Below are 17983 nucleotides of genomic sequence, written 5' to 3' on the forward strand. Positions count from 1 at the left end.
ATTTCTATGCAGCTGTCAAGCTCAGGTCAGGAGAGGTGCCGGCCAGTACGTGGTTTATGATGCGATCCTCAGCCGTGAAATTCGGCAGTGTGTCCCTGCCCTATGGTTGACTTTTTGTAAACTTGTAATTTTGGCTTGAAAAAGGCCTATCATGGCCGAAACGTTGCTTGATTCATCTACCTCATTTGTAACCATTGCTATATGCTTTTAAAAATAGAATAAGAGTTATTTTTTATTCTAATGAGAATTTTTTCTGGTGCCTGTTTTATGGACTTTGGAGATATGCTGGTGCAAACACAAGAAATAAGTCAGCCACAAACAATGTGGATTAAATGCCCTCTAATGGTCAATATGTAAAAAAACATGCATTGTAAATATAAGATAATAATTGTGACAAAACAGCTTCTAATCTTAATCAGCCAGACGTCTAGATTTGTTAAGCCAAGAGAAATACACTATTGTTTTTGTCTTGACTTGTGAATGTATGTGTATTTCTGTGGCTGGTCAAGAAGGACATACTATTATTTGTATAAACCTGAACGTTGATTTACAAGAGCCCCCTGGTATACCAACTATGTAAATTAATTAAAGGCTCAAACAATGACACCTGAGCCATGTGGAATAATACCCTCCCTAATCCTTGACCTGTGGATGTGTGCTTGACAGAACAATTGTAACTACTGTATTTAAGGGACATATGCCTCTGTAGCAGAGAGAATTGAAAGAGAGAAGCAGAGATTCAGACAGACTCTTCAGGACATCAGCTTGGAAGCATAGCTCGATCCAGAGAGACACAGATTTGGATTTTACATGATCCCGGCCTAAGGGTATACGACTCTGACTGGAAGGATACAGATCTGCTCCATTGACCATCAGAGAACCCATGGATACATTTGGGGAGACCAGGTTGGGACGATGAGGTCACCTGGCCTTATTGATATGTTGTTTGGAGTTGCCAGGTGGGACCCTCCGGTCACCTGGAACCCATAGAGAAATTCAGAGAAGCCAGATTGGGACCAGCCGGTCATCTGGCCCCATGGAAACTCTCGGAGAAACCAGGGTGGGACCCTCGGGTCTCCTGGCCTTGTACCTCAATGGACTGTCAGCTTCCTATGCTTGACGCAACCTCCTCTCTGTGGAGGCCCGCCCAAAGCGGGGGGCCACTGGTTAAGGTAGTTGGCCCTTGAAGTCCCAAAGTCGCAGCTGATCTGTTCTCGGCGTGCCAGCGGAAGAACTGTGTAATGTTGTACCATCTTGGGTATTTGCTGGGACTGTTCTATCTGTTTATTGTCCATTTGGTGGTTCAATAAAGTATTGCCACACTGTTTTACCCTCACCCTGTGTTGTCTGAGTGGTATTACGCCCACGGAAGACCTTCACAGTAACCTGCAATGTGGTCTGGAGATTGGAGACAGGAAACCCAATGCGCAGCGCATTTCGCGTATGCTTCTTCCTGGGGGTAAAACACATTTGATCCACATTGTTTGTGGCTACCTTATTTCTTGTGTTTGCACCAGGATATCTATTATTACCATTATTTTTGATATTTATCTGTTCATTTTTGGTCTACTTTGACCATCTGTACATGCATTTGCACTTTATAATGTATAGTGATCTGATTATGATATATGTAATACTTTATGGGCATTACACCTACTGCATAACTTCCATTAAAATTGGGTCAATTCCTGTTCCACTTGGATCATCAGGATTTATATGCACTTGCACTTATATTGATTCTATACATTTCTTATGTCTTTTGATAGGTTTACAATGTTAAACATAGACAGCACATGGTTGGAACACGGATGTCACATAGATAGCGATGCCATCTGTGCGCTGTATGTGTTTTTCACGTTCCCATAGACTTATATTGGCCTTTGTCATCTGTGCTGCCGGAAAAAAACAAACATGTCTCCGTGTGTGTTTTGTACGGACACATGATCCATGAAAAACTCGGACATGTGAACAGTACCATAGGTTATAATGGGTATGCACTGTATCTGTGAAAAAAATGGACACCATACGGACGTGCAACACGGACATGTGAATGAGGCCTTAGGCTGAGTTCAGACAGCTGTATTGCATGGTTTGTATGCCTACAGTTTACAGCATATTATGTGCTTATAAGGCTGTAAATTCAGGTTAGGAGACCAGTGGTCAGTTTGGGCATGAAATACAGCTTTGTGAACCTGGCCTAAGCTGAAGAGATTTCTAGCAATAGTAGTAAGCTATCAACTATGTGTTTTCTTGGCACGTCCATCTTATTTTTACAGGTTGAGAAGACACAGACCATAACAACGTATTTTTGGATACATGCGGTAAGAGGACATTTTTTATATTTCTTAGATGTTTGTTAAAAACACATTTGTACTATTGCTCTCTGAAAATAAATATTTCTGTTTGCAGATGTGGAAGAATGATTTCTTATCATGGGATCCTCAACAATTCTGCAATATAAGCCATATAACGATTCCATTTTCCTACTTCTGGGTGCCGGATCTCTATCTGCTCGAACAGTAAGAAAATATTCACTGAATAGTGTATGGGCATGTCGTGTTATATAAGCAGTGCAATTCTGTAAATGTGTGACGCCTCTTACTCGAAAAAGCCCTTTAGTTTACCCTGGGAGATGGGGGACTCGGAGTCTGGTCCTGTGATGGAGAGATGGGGTGCAGCCGTGGCCCGGACCCGACCCGTGCTCAGGGCCGTCACATTAAAAAGGATGGTGTGGGCTTGTCCTGGTTGAGTGGCTGATTTACGACTACGCCACCTGTGGCACCTGATGAAGGCCACCAGCGCCGCTGCAGTCCGCTGAGGCATGGTGTTATGGTGGCTAAAGTTATTACTACTCCCCACAGGCGGAGCAGGGCATCAGGGCAGAGGGACAGGATGGAGGGGGTAGTAGTAGAGGAGAACGGGCGCCGCGTCGTGCGGTGTAGCGCAGAATAAACAGTCCGGAGGCCATAGGGGTGAACTTCCAAGGCTTTACTCACTTTAGCACTTTAGAGATGGCAGAAGGAAGGCGACTCCCTGCTCCCCGCGGAGTTCTGCGGTCACCAGGGACTGGGGTCCGACAACCTCCGAGTAAGTCCAGCATTCAGTCGGGACCCTACACCAGAGTGTTCCTGAACTACAGACCGAATCCTTTCCTGTCCGTGTGTGTGCAAATAGGCCGAGTCTCCCTCTGAGCTCCTCTCAGAACAAGGGCACGGGTGGCAGCTCCGCTCCGCCCGATACCCGGTGGGATCCTCTGGGCCTACCAGGCTTTCCCGACCAGGACATGGAGTAGCAAGGTCGGGTGTGGTACCCCTCTTGCAGCCGGACTCCCTCTGAATATATCAGCATGGCGAGGACAGGTGGCGTACACCGCTCCGTCTGCATCCTGCCTGGGATCCATTTGCTGTGCAGCCACACTCTTAAGCTCCGGGCCTTCTTGGTCGTGGTCCTTGACCGGGTCGAGACATTCCTTGTCTACGACCTACCCCTCGTTCCAAGGTCGGGGCACGAGGGCTGTGTCTCCATCCGATGCGGGCCCACACAGGATCCGCGTTAGGGTGGGAGATCACAGTGCCAGACTTGACTACCACTGTCAGTCAGAGAACGATCAAAGAACCAAGACCCAAGATGGCTTTTTATTAAATATGAAATTTAAAGTGTAACTAACTTGTAAGTCCTCCACTACACTCCATTAGAGAAGTGCAGCATCCCTGTGGCGGTTGAACCCTCAGGGGCGCCACATTCCCCCCTGGTAAAACACAGCACGTCCGCGGGCTGCAAAAGAAGTAACACCCAAGAAATTTTCTTTTTAATATAAACATGAACTATCTTCCCTTTATGGGAGGCACATCTTCTTAAACGTTGCATAACACAATATATTATAAAAATACAAAAATACAAAAGTATAAAATTATAAAAGTGCTAGCATTTTCCAGAGACATTTTGTGCAAACAGATGGGTTAAGGTGCAAAGACGCAGAGTCAGTTCAGAAGTGTGAGGGACCTGTCTCAAACCCTCAACTTGGGCCCTGGGGTGGCTGCAGGGCATGAAGATCCTGAGTTGGACCTCCCAGAGAGCCACCCTGACAGGTTTTCCTTCTGAGGTCTTGAGGTAGAAATATCCACGGTTTTTGTATAAAACCAATATGGAGCACCTAAAGAGATGCAAACTATTTATAAGGGAAAGAGTCTGTCTGCTGCCAGTCCGCAGGGACACATGTCTCTAGAAACCGGGATTATGAAGCAAAATAGAAATGTCAACACACATAACTTGTAAACAAAAGAACTGCAATAGCTGGGGCTGCTTTAAACCTCGGGCTCCCTCCTGGGAAAAGGCTCGTTCCTCCCGACGGAGGCTTATCGGTCCCCTGAGGCCGAGCGCGAGGGGGCGTCGCTCCCGGACACTTTGTGTACATCCAGGGGGTACCACCATCGCACCCCCTGGTGGCGAGAAAAGGTTACTGTATCGCCCGGGAAGAGGTTCCGGCCAGGGTGTCCCTTCTTCAGACGCGGCTCGACGTCCCGCCGGCTGACAAACACAGCGTCCTGGTACTGGGGACTTCTAATGAACCCCCACCCCGCCTCATGGTGGAAGCGGACGACTTGCCCTTCCACTCGGGGACTGGGACGGGTGGCCTCTTCCTGAAGAGCCCGGTATTTGGCAGCTTTGGCCCGTACCTCTAGAAGTTCACAGCGGAGCTCCCGTTGACGTTGCTCCCGAGCGAGCTGGAAGATCTGGTCGCTGCACCACTGGCTCCTCCTCCGCGCTTCAGCCCGGGTTTCCCAGGGGAAGCCCATCAGGTCCCCCCCCTGGTTGTCCCAGGCCCACTCCTCAGCCTCGGGCCAGGTTACTGCTGGTGCGGGTAGCGGGGTCAACACAGGTTGCTGCGGGTCCTCTACAGGCGCGGACCAGTCCGGGTTGGAGCCGGTGGATTCCTCCGCAACTTTAGGCACTTCTGTTTCAGGGTTAGGGCGGCATCGCAGGTCCCCACTCATACAGTAGCTGCCGCTTGCAGCTCCGGAGCCAAAGCCTGCTCCCAGGTGGCCGCGTGGGGTATTAAATACTCCGTCATAAGGTCCAGGATCGTTACAGTAGGCTCTGAAGCCGGGGCAGGGGTAGCACACTCACCCACCGCTGGGCCGCTCGCGACCTCTGTCACCGTGTCTCCTTGTCCTGGGACCTCAACTCCTTGGCGGCGGGCCCGGATACGTAGCATCATCTCTTCCCGCCACGCAGCCGTCGCCGCCTCCTGGGCCTCTCTCTGTCTTTGCAAGAGACCCGGAGCTTCCTGCCGGAGAAATTCAAAATCTCTCGATGTGAGGATACTGCTGCCTCGCTCTCTGCCGGGTGAAGGGCCTGAACCGGGTTCAGAAGGTGCGTTGGTTTGCTCTCCAGAAGCGTCCATGTCTGCCTCTGATGAATGCCAAGCACCAACTGCAATGGCCGCACCTTGTTGCTTTTCTTCTTCCTCCTCTTTCGGGGCGGTTCCTGGGCGGCATGCTGACAGGCCCGCCTTAGTTCAGCCCATCCGGTTTGACGGGCATTACCCCACGGACAGTCTCTGATGGAAGGGGCAGTCCACATTTTTGGTGCCATGCGGGAGCCCAGCCCACGATGGGAGGCGCTCAAAGACAGTCTTTTCACAGCATTATGGCGCCTGTTCTTCTTGAGCGGGCGCCATTTTAAGTGTAAAACAACAGTTCAAGGTGTAAGGCACACGGTACCCGGTAGCAATGGGTACTTCCTTCCTTTGCTGCGGGCACGCGATCCTGCCGACTACGCCAGGTTGTGACGCCTCTTACTCGAAAAAGCCCTTTAGTTTACCCTGGGAGATGGGGGACTCGGAGTCGGGTCCTGTGATGGAGAGATGAGGTGCAGCCGTGGCCCGGACCCGATCCGTGCTCAGGGCCATCACATTAAAAAGGATGGTGTGGGCTTGTCCGGGTTGAGTGGCTGATTTACGGCTACGCCACGTGTGGCACCTGGTGAAGGCCACCAGCGCCGCTGCAGTCCGCTGAGGCATGGTGTTATGGCGGCCAAAGTTATTACTACTCCCCACAGGCGGAGCAAGGCCTCAGGGCAGAGGGACAGGATGGAGGGGGTAGTAGTGGAGGAGAACGGGCGCTGCGTCGTGCGGTGTAGCGCAGAATAAACAGTCCGGAGGCCATAGGGGTGAACTTCCAAGGCTTTACTCACTTTAGCACTTTAGAGATGGCAGAAGGAAGGCGACTCCCTGCTCCCCGCGGAGTCCTGCGGTCACCAGCGACGGGGGGTCCGACAACCTCCGAATAAGTCCAGCATTCAGTCGGGACCCTACACCAGAGTGTTCCTGAACTACAGACCGAATCCTTTCCTGTCCGTGTGTGTGCAAATAGGCCAGGTCTCCCTCTGAGCTCCTCTCAGAACAAGGGCACGGGTGGCAGCTCCGCTCTGTCCGATACCCGGTGGGATCCTCTGGGCCTACCGGGCTTTCCTGATCAGGACATGGAGTAGCAAGGTCGGGTGTCGGGGGCCGGTACCCCTCTTGCAGCTGGACTCCCTCTGAATATATCAGCATGGCGAGGACAGGTGGCGTACACCACTCCGTCTGCATCCTGCCTGGGATTCATTTGCTGTGGAGCCACACTCTTAAGCTCCGGGCCTTCTTGGTCCTGGTCCTTGACCGGGTCGAGACATTCCTTGTCTACAACCTGCCCCTCATCCCAAGGCCGCGGTACGAGGGCTGTGTCTCCATCCGATGCAGGCCCACACAGGATCCGCGTTAGGGTGGGAGATCACAGTCCACTCAGCAATTGACAGCATAGAGACAGTCAAAGAGCGATTGGAGGCAGTCAAAGAACCAAGACCCAAGATGGCTTTTTATTAAATATGAAATTTAAAGTGTAACTAACTTGTAAGTCCTCCACCCTCACCCACTAACTGGTTCCCCTAACTCTTGGTTCCCCAGTCTCCCTGCAACCAGGGGAGCAGCACCTAGTGCATACCAGCTCCCTCTGGTGGAGAAATGTGGTGTTGGATGCAAAGGTTGGGTCACGACTATCACACTGTTCTTACCTCAGAGGAGGAACACTACACTTCATTAGAGAAGTGCAGCATCCCTGTGGCGGTCGAACCCTCAGGGGCGCCACAAATGCTGAGCCTGGCCAGCATTGCAAGGATTTTAGCTCCTTAGTGGATAACTGTACATCTGCACGAAGGCCACAAGCGTGGGGAGGGAGATGAGGCACCCACACTCAGAAGATACCGGCTATGATGTATAGCTTAGCTGCTGGAAACCACTTACATACTGCTGTCAATCTCCAATAGCAGCATTTAAATGGAACGCTAGATGGTACAAGTGCACACCAGCTCCCTTCAGTGGTATCATGGCAGCAGGGGGTTTGCTGTGGCTGCCATTTTGGTCTTCCTGCAATGCCCAGCCACATCCTGAGTTTCATAGTAGACCGCGAATCAACTATATACTGATATACTGTTGTATGGCAGTATATAGTACAAACAATCAGACGATCACAGGTTTAAGCTCCCTAACGGTACCAGAAAATAGATTAAAAAAAGTTCTTAAACATGTAATGAATTATATATACAGTATATATATATATATATATATATATATATATATATATATATATATATATATATATATATATATATATATATATATATATATATATATATATACACACACACACAGTACAGACCAAAAGTTTGGACACACCTTCTCATTTAAAGATTTTTCTGTATTTTCATGACTATGAAAATTGTACATTCACACTGAAGGCATCAAAACTATGAATTAACACATGTGGAATTATATACTTAACAAAAAAGTGTGAAACAACTGAAAATATGTTTTATAATCTAGGTTCTTCAAAGTAGCCACCTCTTGCTTTGATGACTGCTTTGCACACTCTTGGCATTCTCTTGATGAGCTTCAAGAGGTAGTCACCGGAAATGGTCTTCCAACAATCTTGAAGGAGTTCCCAGAGATGCTTAGCACCTGTTGGCTCTTTTGCCTTCACTCTGCGGTCCAGCTCACCCCATGAAAATACAGAAAAATCTTTAAATGAGAAGGTGTGTCCAAACTTTTGGTCTGTACTGTATAATATATATATATATATATATATATATATATATATATATATATATATATATATATATATATATATATATATATATATATATATATTAAAATCACCCCCTTTTCCTCACTTAAAAAATAAAGAAATGAAAAAGAAATTTATTAAATAATTAACCAGTAAGGTAAATGCCAGAGAGAAAAAAATAACATGAAATGCCAGAATTACAGTTTTTTGGTCACCACTCGGCTCTATAAAAATACAAAAAATGGCATCAGAAGGGTTTCAAAATCACACAGGAATAAAGGGGTTAAAGGGAGTCGGTCAGCACAAAATGACTGTTCACATCAAGTACAGTACCTTGTAGCGGACATAGCCCTAATAAAAATTGTACTTTCAGGTTACGTTCCCACAATGAGTATTTATTGAGTGTTTGATGTTGCAGGTTCTCTCCAGGTTCTCTCCAGCATTTCTGCACCTGTTAGGTCAATTAGCTTATTTGCAGGGGCAGACATCATTGGTGCAACCTTTACAGCCACACGGGGGCCCAAGAAGGAAAGGAGCCAATTTCCACCTCCAAAACAGATGGAATTGTATATTATGAGGAACCATAGGACTGCAAAGGGCCCATTTACTGTTCTTGCCCTCTTCTGTCTGTATCTGCCAGTGCTTACTTGCGTTTTCTTCATTGCGTTTTTTTCATTGCGTTTTTTTCGGCGTTTTTTTACATGCTTTTTATCACATTTTTGATGCTGCGGTTTTTGTCTCTTGTTGGCATGTCATGTTTTAAATAAAGCTGCTCTGTTTTTGATACTTCCTGGTATTTGGCCTTGACAAAGCTTTATTGATACAGTCATGTGCGGATTACATGCTTTTTAGTGCAATGGAAACGCACTAAATACTCATGCTGTTTTTACCTGTGGATTTTGAACATATAATGCAATTTTATGGGAAAAATCTGGACATAAAACTCAGCGTACTCGCAAGAGAAATTAACATGTTGCGGATTTCTAACATGCACCACAGGTCAGTTTATGTAGCGCAAAAAAAAGCACAATGAGCATGAGATTTCTATAAATCCTATCCACTTCATTGCATTTTCTTTTTGTACAATGAAAATACACAGCGTCAAAAACTCACTGAATGCTCACTGTAGGAACTTAACCTTCCTTTCCAAGTCCATTGTTACGTTTGCAAAAATCATTTATTATTCAAATATACTCATGATGTGTTCAGTCCACTCTTGGTGTCTGATACAAATACTTACAGACGGGGCCGGTTTTAGACAAAGTGGGGCCCCAAATGCTCACATATTGCACCATCACACAGAAACATTTCGGTTGTATTTACATGCCGTTAAACGCGAGTGATCGACAATATTGAAGTCGGTTGACGCTTGTTTTCCGGCTTAAAGCTGCGTGCCCACTATGCGTTTTTCAAGCGTTTTTACCGCGGAGTTTCCGTAGCGAAAACGCTTAAAAACGCTTGGTAATACATGCCCCATGGTCCCCAATGATGATCCGCACATGCTGAGCACATGCTACGGAAATTTCCGCTGCGGATTATCATTGCGGAAAAATATGCAGCATGTACATTAGTTTTGTGGACACGCAGCGTAATTGCCGCCATTGACTTGCTTTGAATCGCATAATATCCGTATGAGCACATGTGCACAAGCGGATATTATGCGATTCAGTGTGCGGATGGTACCTGGGTCTGGAGAAGAGGAGACTCTCCTCCAGACCCAGGTACCATAGAACCTGTTAAAAAAAGAATTTAAAATAAAAAATAAAGATTATACTTACCTTCCGATGGCCCCCGGTCTCCTCAGCGATGCGTCCGGTCTGTTGTATGGGTCGCGGTGGTGTGAAGGACCTGCCATGACGTCATTTAGTCATGTGACAGGTCACGCGACCGCCGACGTCAGCGGTCGCGTGACCTGTCACATGACTAAATGATGTAATGGCAGGTCCTTTCACACCACCGCGATCCATACAACAGACCGGACGCAGCGGAGAAAACATCGGGAGCCATCAGAAGGTAAGTATAATCTTTATTTTTTATTTTTTTACCATTTTTATTCTTTTTTTTTTAACTAACTTGGTCACACTATATAAAATCCATGCCAGTTGCATAGATTTATATAGTGTGACCAAGTTGTCAAGCACTTTCCAAGTGATGCTAAAATCGCTTGGAAAGCGCTTGACAACCCGCATGCGGAAATGCATGCAAAAATGCTTGACAAACGCTTCTACCTGGCGGGAAAAACGCATGTACAATCCGCATGCGTTTTTTCCTGCCAGGGAGATGTGGAAAAAATCTGAAGCATTTCTGCATCGTGGGCTCTTAGCCTTATACCGGCTGAGGAAGAATGATGGGGACAGACCGATCACTAATAGATCAATCTGTCCCCATACAGTAATATGTTATCAGCAGCATATCTGCAGTTTTCTCCAGGGATGTGCTGCTGAGAACAATTATTTTTGTTCCGGCATAAACAATCCAATCACTCGATGACTAGGCAGCATTTTGCTAGTTTAGTATAATGCACACCATAGTCCTCCATATAGTATCATGCACTCCCCATAGTCCTCCATATGGTATCATGCACTCCCCATAGTCCTCCATATAGTATAATGCACTCCTCATAGTCCTCTATATAGTATAATGCACTTCTCATAGTCCTCCATATAGTACAATGTACTCCCTATAGTATAATGCATCCCATAGTCCTCCATATAGTATAATGCATTCCCCATAGTCCTCCATAAAGTATAATGTACACCGCCGCCACTTGGAGGCACCTGGGGAAGTGGTGGCCCTAGGCAAATGCCTAGTTAGCCCCACCCTAACTCTGGCCTTGCGTACAGATGAACAATATATGGGACATTTGTAGCCCAGTAGCTCATCATAATATACAATTCCACCTGAATTCTGGAAAATGACCCCCCTTACATTTTGGGCCCCTGTGCAGCTGCATCAATGGCATGTCTGCTCCTACTTGGCGTTGCCAAGCACTTTTCTAACTACTTGTTTTCCATCTACCTGTGCCCTCCAGTGGCTCCTGTAAAGTCATATTTGTCAATCAAGGAAGGGTAGGGGCAGAGATAGAAAACAAATAGGTTGAAAGGTGCACTGAACAGTAATCAAGGGTGCACCAAGTACATTATTATCATATTTAAATAAAGAACAATAAATAAAGAACGATTTCAGGCAAATGAAGCAAAAAATTTGGGCAGTACAATTTTATTAGGGCTATGTTCCCTACAAGGTGTGTGCTTGGTTTGAACAGTTATTTTGTGCTGACAGACTCCCTTGAAGGAAGTCTCTCTCCAGAAAGCAAATTGCTCATCCCCTGAAGACCCTATAAGGAGACCCAAAGCGTTCCTACTGCAAAGCGCTGTGAGTAAGCTGCCAGTATATGGCTGTTATGTCTGATCCTTAGTTTCTGTAATGCACAGAGAAGTTCTCAGGACTTCAGCTAATATACAGACAGAATTCAGCTCAGCAACCGTAACTACATTTTAGGACTCTGCGGTCAGATGAATAATATATTATCAGTGAAACTAACTAAGCAGCAGAAATGTGCAGATTGTGTATGGCACCAAGGGCTGCAGTGGTCATCAAGATGGGGGTTGTGTAGGTTCTGTGAAAGATGAAAGAAATGTTTTTAATGTCATATTTACATACATGGGATTTACATGTACATGAAATATGTTGTTTTTTTCTGTAAGAATTGCTATAATACATGGTAAATATTTGGATATTGGGTCTTACAAAATTTTGTAAGGAGGTTTTCTCGTTTAATGGCAATATAGGTTGTGTGTGTGATGTTATTATAGTTTTGGGTGGCTCAATAATCGGGGTAATTAATTTTCAGTGAATGTAGTGTGTGGTGTAATTTTTTTTCTTTAACGGGCCAGAGTGTGTAGCATTGGTATATTCAGGGGGTTCAACTGTGTAGTAGTACTAAATTAATGGGGCACAATGTGTGGCGCCATAAGGATTTTGTTTTACTATAGAGCAGTAGCCCAACCTTATTTACCTTGAGAGCCAGATTCAACTTTGAGAATACTGTGACCACATCCAGCGTCCTCCTCCCCAATCTTAGTGTCACCTATAGCCTACCATTAGGATTACAGCCTTAGCCCAACCACCATATAGATTGCATAATTATATCTAAAGGTTCTCACTTTATCTTCATTCTGTATTGTAGCTTCAAGTACTTTCATCACACTATTGCTTCAAGCTCCCCTCTAATTAAAAGTATCGTATTATCTCCACGTTATGATATTTATCTTCCCCACACCACCGGGTAAGTATGTGCACATCCCTATCCGCTTTTCTGCGCAGAACTACCCATTAGGCCACGGCCCCACTATCAGTATTTGGTCAGTATTTTTTCTCAGGAGTGGGAGCCAAAACCAGGAGTGGGTGATAAATGCAGAATTGGTGCACTTGTTTCTATTATACCTTTTCTCTGATTGTTCCTCATCTGGTTTTTGCTCCCACTCCTGAGAAAAAATACTGACCAAATACTGATAGTGGGGCCATGGCCTTAAAGTCACTATCTGGAGACCTACTCTTCATAGCTGCTTTTCTAGACCTGGTACTAAGGTACCAAGCTGGCAGACAGTCACCAGCAACACTTCTTTGGTTAACGAGCCACATGCGGCTCCCAAGCCACAGTTTGAGGACCCCTTCAATGGATGCTGAGTATGTGTTGCAAAAGCAAGATGCCAAACACATCTGAGTGGCAAACTTAACAAAGACAACTTTTGACTGGGAGAAATCATCATGGTGGTCTGAAACGGATGGGGGAAAAATAAAAAGAGAACATCTACAATCAGAGAACATATCACCCTAGAGTAAATGTGTATTCTGCCTCAGACTGCATCTGCTTAATACTGGATTTATTTATGTTCCTGTACTTATGGTATATCTGTGTCACGCAAGGTGTGGGAAAGACTTAGTGCAACACAAAGGGAAGAGGGAAAGGGAGCCCAGACTCTAGGGATAGGGTGGGAGTGGAGACCTCCTTGACTGATCTAATATCACATTGTCTCCACTAACGTCCCTGTATTGGCTCTTCACCAATGTTCACACGTGAACCTCGCCCTGTCTTTCCCTGGCCTTGGGCCCTGGCTAGGGAAGGGAGGGGGATGAGCGCTAGTCGATTCCCACTGACCACTAAAGACAACAAGGGGGAACAAAAAAGGGAAGATAACTTAGCTTTTAGTCGACTTCAGAGAGATGAACACCCGTCCTCATAGCTCCAGAGAGGATGAAGTAATGCATTTGCTCCGAGCCTTCACAAAGGTTAATGTGAGTATTGCTAGCTCTTCCCTCTAGCAGACAGCAGGTATTTATACACCCAGGCCAGGGTGTTAATTAGCCAGAGGAAGGTAGCCACTAGGTTCTAGAGAGACAGCCTCTAAAAAGGTGTCTGCAATGCCAAACGTAAAGATCTCCTGCAACCAACTGCAGTGCGACTGTCTGTCTCTTCTAACACACTCTCCTCTACGAGTGGCCTCCGGACACTCAGTACTGGGTTTCCCAGGATAAGAGGCGTGGAATGAATGAACCAACCGGGGAGTGTTCACCTCTGATGCTGAAACCCACATCCTCGCCTCTGGACCATAACCCTTCCAGTGCACCAAGTATTGTAGAGAACGACGTTGGAGACGAGAATCTACAATCCTCAAAATCTGGAACTCCAGATTACCATCAACCATTACTGGTGGGCAGTGGTAGAGGTGAGGGCTCAAGAGGTTCTATATACTTCTTGAGTAAGGACCTGTAGAACACGTTGTGGACCTTAAGAGCCTGAGGAAATTCAAGACGAAACGCTGGTGGGTTAATGGCGGCAGTTATTTTATAGGGACCAATAAACCTAGGTCCCAGCTTCCAAGAAGGAACTTTCAATCTTATATTCCTGGTTGACAACCACACAAAGTTATTCACATTCAGGTCCGGACCTTGTAAGCGATTTCTGTCAGCCATACGTTTATACCTGTCTCCCATGATCTTTAAATTACTCAGAACATCCTGCCATACCGAGGAGAGCAACGAAGCAAACCATTCCTCCTCAGGAACTCCTGAAGCTCCTTCCCACTAAAGGTACCAAACTGTGGGTGATAACCGTATGCTCCCAAGAACGGTGACCAGCCAGTGCATTCTTGACAATGATTATTAATGGCAAATTCTGCCAGTGGTAAGTAGGATGCCCAATACTCCTGATTTTCGGAGACTAAACACCTGAGGTAGATCTCCAAATTCTGATTGAACAGACTGAGCATGCCATTTGACTGAGGGTGGAAGGCAGAGGAAAAGGACAGCTGCACCCCCAGTGCAGAATGCCTTCCAGAACTTGGAAAGAAACTGGGTTCCCCCGATTTGACACCACATCGGAAGGAACTCCGTGAAGCCTCACGATCTCAGTTTTGAACACCTGAGCAAGTGTCTTGGCATTTAGAAGTGCAGGTAATGCAATGAAGTGAACCATTTTACTGAAACTATGTACTACCACCAGATTTAATGAGCCATTCGCAGTTTCACTGTACCGTCCGTGTGTACTTACACGTGCATGGCTTAATCTTTGAGACAAGCATATGCTACTGGCAGGATCAAGGTAGCCCTTCAACACGACTGGACCGCGGAAACTGTGGACTGCCTGCAGAAACCTGTAATAAAACCTGTAATAAAATCCATTGACAAGTGTGTCCATGGCCTACTTGGGATAGGTAGCAGAAGAAGAGTACCAGACGGACGGGTATGCGAAACCTTAGAACGCGCGCAAATACTACAAGCAGATACATGTTCAATCACATCCCAATGCAACCCCAGGCACCAAAAACGACGAGAGAGGAGGTCCACGGTTGCCTTACCACCTGGATGCCCAGCAAGCACAGAGTTATGATGTTCCTTAATTACTATGCGGTGCAGATTAGATGGTACAAATAACCTTCCTGAAGGGCAGGAGGCAGGGGCGTCCCCCTGAGCCTCCAACACCTCACTCTACAGTTCAGGATACAGTGCTGAAATGACTAACCCTTTCTGTAATATTGGGGCGGGGTTCTCATGGTCACCACCACCAGGGAAGCTCCGGGACAAAGCATCAGCCTTGACATTTTTGACCTCTGGACGGAAAGTGACAACAAAATTGAACCTAGTAAAAAAACAGGGACTGTCTGGCTTGGGGAAGGGTTGGGAAATATCGGGTTGACTGAGTATAGGTGCAGTGGCAAAATGATTCTTTAAGGAAGAAAAAGCCTGGAGGGAGGCATCCGACCATTTGGAAAAATCAGACCCGTTCTTAGTCATGTCAGTAAGGGGTTTCACAATTACAGAGTAATTTTGGATGAATTTCCGGTAAAAATAAATAAAGCCCAGAAAACATTCTAGAGCCTTCAGGTTCTCGGGACGGTCCCAATCAAGGACTGAACGGATCTTCTCCGGATCCATCCGAAAACCCGAAGATGACAACAAGTACCCCAAAAACTGCACCTCCTGAACAGCGAAAACACATTTTTCCAGTTTGGCATAAAGTTTGTTATGCCCTAATATCGGGAGCACCTGCTTAACATGCCCCTGATGTGTCTCCAAATCAGGTGAGTAAACCAAAATATTGTGCAGATAGGACACCACGAACCTCCCCACCAAATGATGGAAAATATAAACTATGAAATGCTGGATTACCGCAGGTGCATTGGTCAAACCGAAAGGCATAACCATACTCTCGAAATGCCCTTCAGGGGTATTTAACGCTGTTTTCCATTTGTCCCCTTCTCTGATTCTAACCAGATTGTAGGCTCCCCTTAAGTCCAACTTGGAGAATACCTTAGCTCCTACAACCTGGCTGAACAAATCAAGAATCAGAGGAAGAGGGTATGGATCACGAAGGGTAATTTGATTTAATTCCCGGAAATCTAAACAGGGAAGTAGACCGGCATCTTTTTTCTTCACAAAGAAGAAACCTGCCTCCATGGGCGAAGATGAGGGTCTGATATGTCCCTTCTCCAGACTTTCCACAATGAAATCCTTCATGGCTTGTCTCTCAGGGCCAGAAAGATTATACAGTCTGGACTTCTGTAGTTTAGCTCCGGCGGTCAGGTTAGTAGGACAGTCATAAGCATGATGAGGAGGCAAATCCTTACACCCCCTCTTAGAAAAAAACGTCCTCAAAACCAGACAGAAAAGCAGGAAATATTTCCGTAGAGACAGTAGCAAGGGAAGTTTCTAAACAGTTCTCATGGCATAAATCTCCCCGGCTTGCCAATCCACCAACGGATTATGTTTAACAAGCCTAGGAATACCCAAAACAATAGGTATGGGAAGACTGTCAAGGACATAGCAAGGGATTATTTCACAATGAACCGACCCCACCCTCAGTTTTACATTATGTACAATCTGAGTAAATGCTTTCTGTGCAAGTGGTGCCAAGTCGATGGCAAAGATGGAAATAGGTTTAACTAAAGTACCGCAAGCAGGACCATGAGTTTTCACAAACTGAGCATCAACCATGTTTACTCCGGCTCCACTGTCAATAAACACAGAAATTTTCTCCGTTTTGCTCTCTAGCACCACCTCTGCTGTCAGGACAAAGCGGGAACTGCAGGTTGGCAACAAATACACCCCTTGTTTATCCAACTCCAGACTACCAAGAGTTAATCGAGTCTCCTTTTGTTTAGAAATTGAAGCACAGATCCCAATAAAATGTCCCTTTTTCCACACAAAAAAAACATACGCCTTTTTTCTTGCGAATCTCCGGGGATATGTATGATGAAGAGACACCCCCCAACTGCATGGATTCCTCCCCCTCCCCCAGTACTGATTCACTCACAGACCACTCCCCCGGCAGAGATACACAACCCCGACAAGAAGGCCCCGGAAAAGGTGGTCTCACCCGTCTATTCCGAAGGCGTCTATGAAGACGTATGGCCAATGACATGGCAGCCTCCAAGGACTGAGGGGTTTCACATACTGCCAAGGCATCTTTCAGTAAGACCCTCACAAAATTAACTTCTAAGGGCTAGGTCATTCCATTTTGAATCCGTTGCCCATCTACGGAATTCAGAACTGTACGTCTCCACTGACCGATTCCCCTGCTGAAAGCGACGTAGCCTAGACTCAGCCAAGGCGACTCGGTCAAGGTCATTATAGATAGAGGCCAAAGCCCCGAAAAATCCCTCCATAGACTGGAGGCAAACCGAGTCCTGCGGTAAAGAAAACACCCACGACTGAGGATCTCCCTGCAGTAGATAGATCACAATTCCAACCCGTTGCTCCTAATTTCCGAAGGAGTAAGGACAAAGTTTAAAATACAGTTTGCAGGCCTCCTTTAATACAAAAAAACTTGTCCCTACCTCCTGAAAACCTGTCTGAGAGGGCAACCTTGGGTTCAGGCTGGACAGGCCTACCTGCAGAGACCCCCACATTGGCGACCTGTAGCCGCTGATGCTGCTGAACCTCACAGCAGAGGTCATTCACCTCCAGAGACAGACTGCGCAGAAGCTCTGCAACTGAACCTATACCAAGGAGAAAGGAAAAATAAAAAACACGCCCCAAAAAATACACACAAAAAAAAAAGAATCCAAATTGTCAGTTTTTTTTTTTCCTTTTCAAAATGTGCTCGGCCGGCGATAATATCACGCAAGGTGTGGGAAAGATTTAGTGCAACACAGAGGGAAGAGGGAAAGGAAGCCCAGACTCTAGGGAAGGTTGGGGGGGGTGGAGACCTCCTAGGCTGATCTAATATCACCCTGTCTCCACTAACGTTCCTGTATTGGCTCTTCACCAATTTTTTCACGCGAACCTCGCCCTGTATTTTCCTGGCCTTTGGCCCTGGCTAGGGAAGGGAGGGGGATGAGCGGTAGACGATCCCCACTGACCACTAAAGACAATGTGGC

General features: G+C 46.3%; 1 protein-coding gene across 1 annotated transcript in view; it reads left to right on the forward strand.

Moving 5' to 3' along the window:
- LOC141271099 (5-hydroxytryptamine receptor 3A-like) overlaps positions 1-17983 on the forward strand; it is a 57175-nt gene that overhangs the window by 7389 nt on the left and 31803 nt on the right. The window contains exons 3-4 of the mRNA XM_073681201.1: positions 2277-2321; positions 2410-2519. Of these exons, the coding sequence (XP_073537302.1) occupies positions 2277-2321; positions 2410-2519 (155 nt within the window). The remainder of the gene's footprint in view (positions 1-2276; positions 2322-2409; positions 2520-17983) is intronic.

The sequence above is a fragment of the Phyllobates terribilis genome, unplaced genomic scaffold (genome assembly GCF_046119375.1).
Source record: "Phyllobates terribilis strain yellow unplaced genomic scaffold, ASM4611937v1 Scaffold_5__5_contigs__length_657084704, whole genome shotgun sequence".
Taxonomy (NCBI): Eukaryota; Metazoa; Chordata; class Amphibia; order Anura; family Dendrobatidae; genus Phyllobates; species Phyllobates terribilis.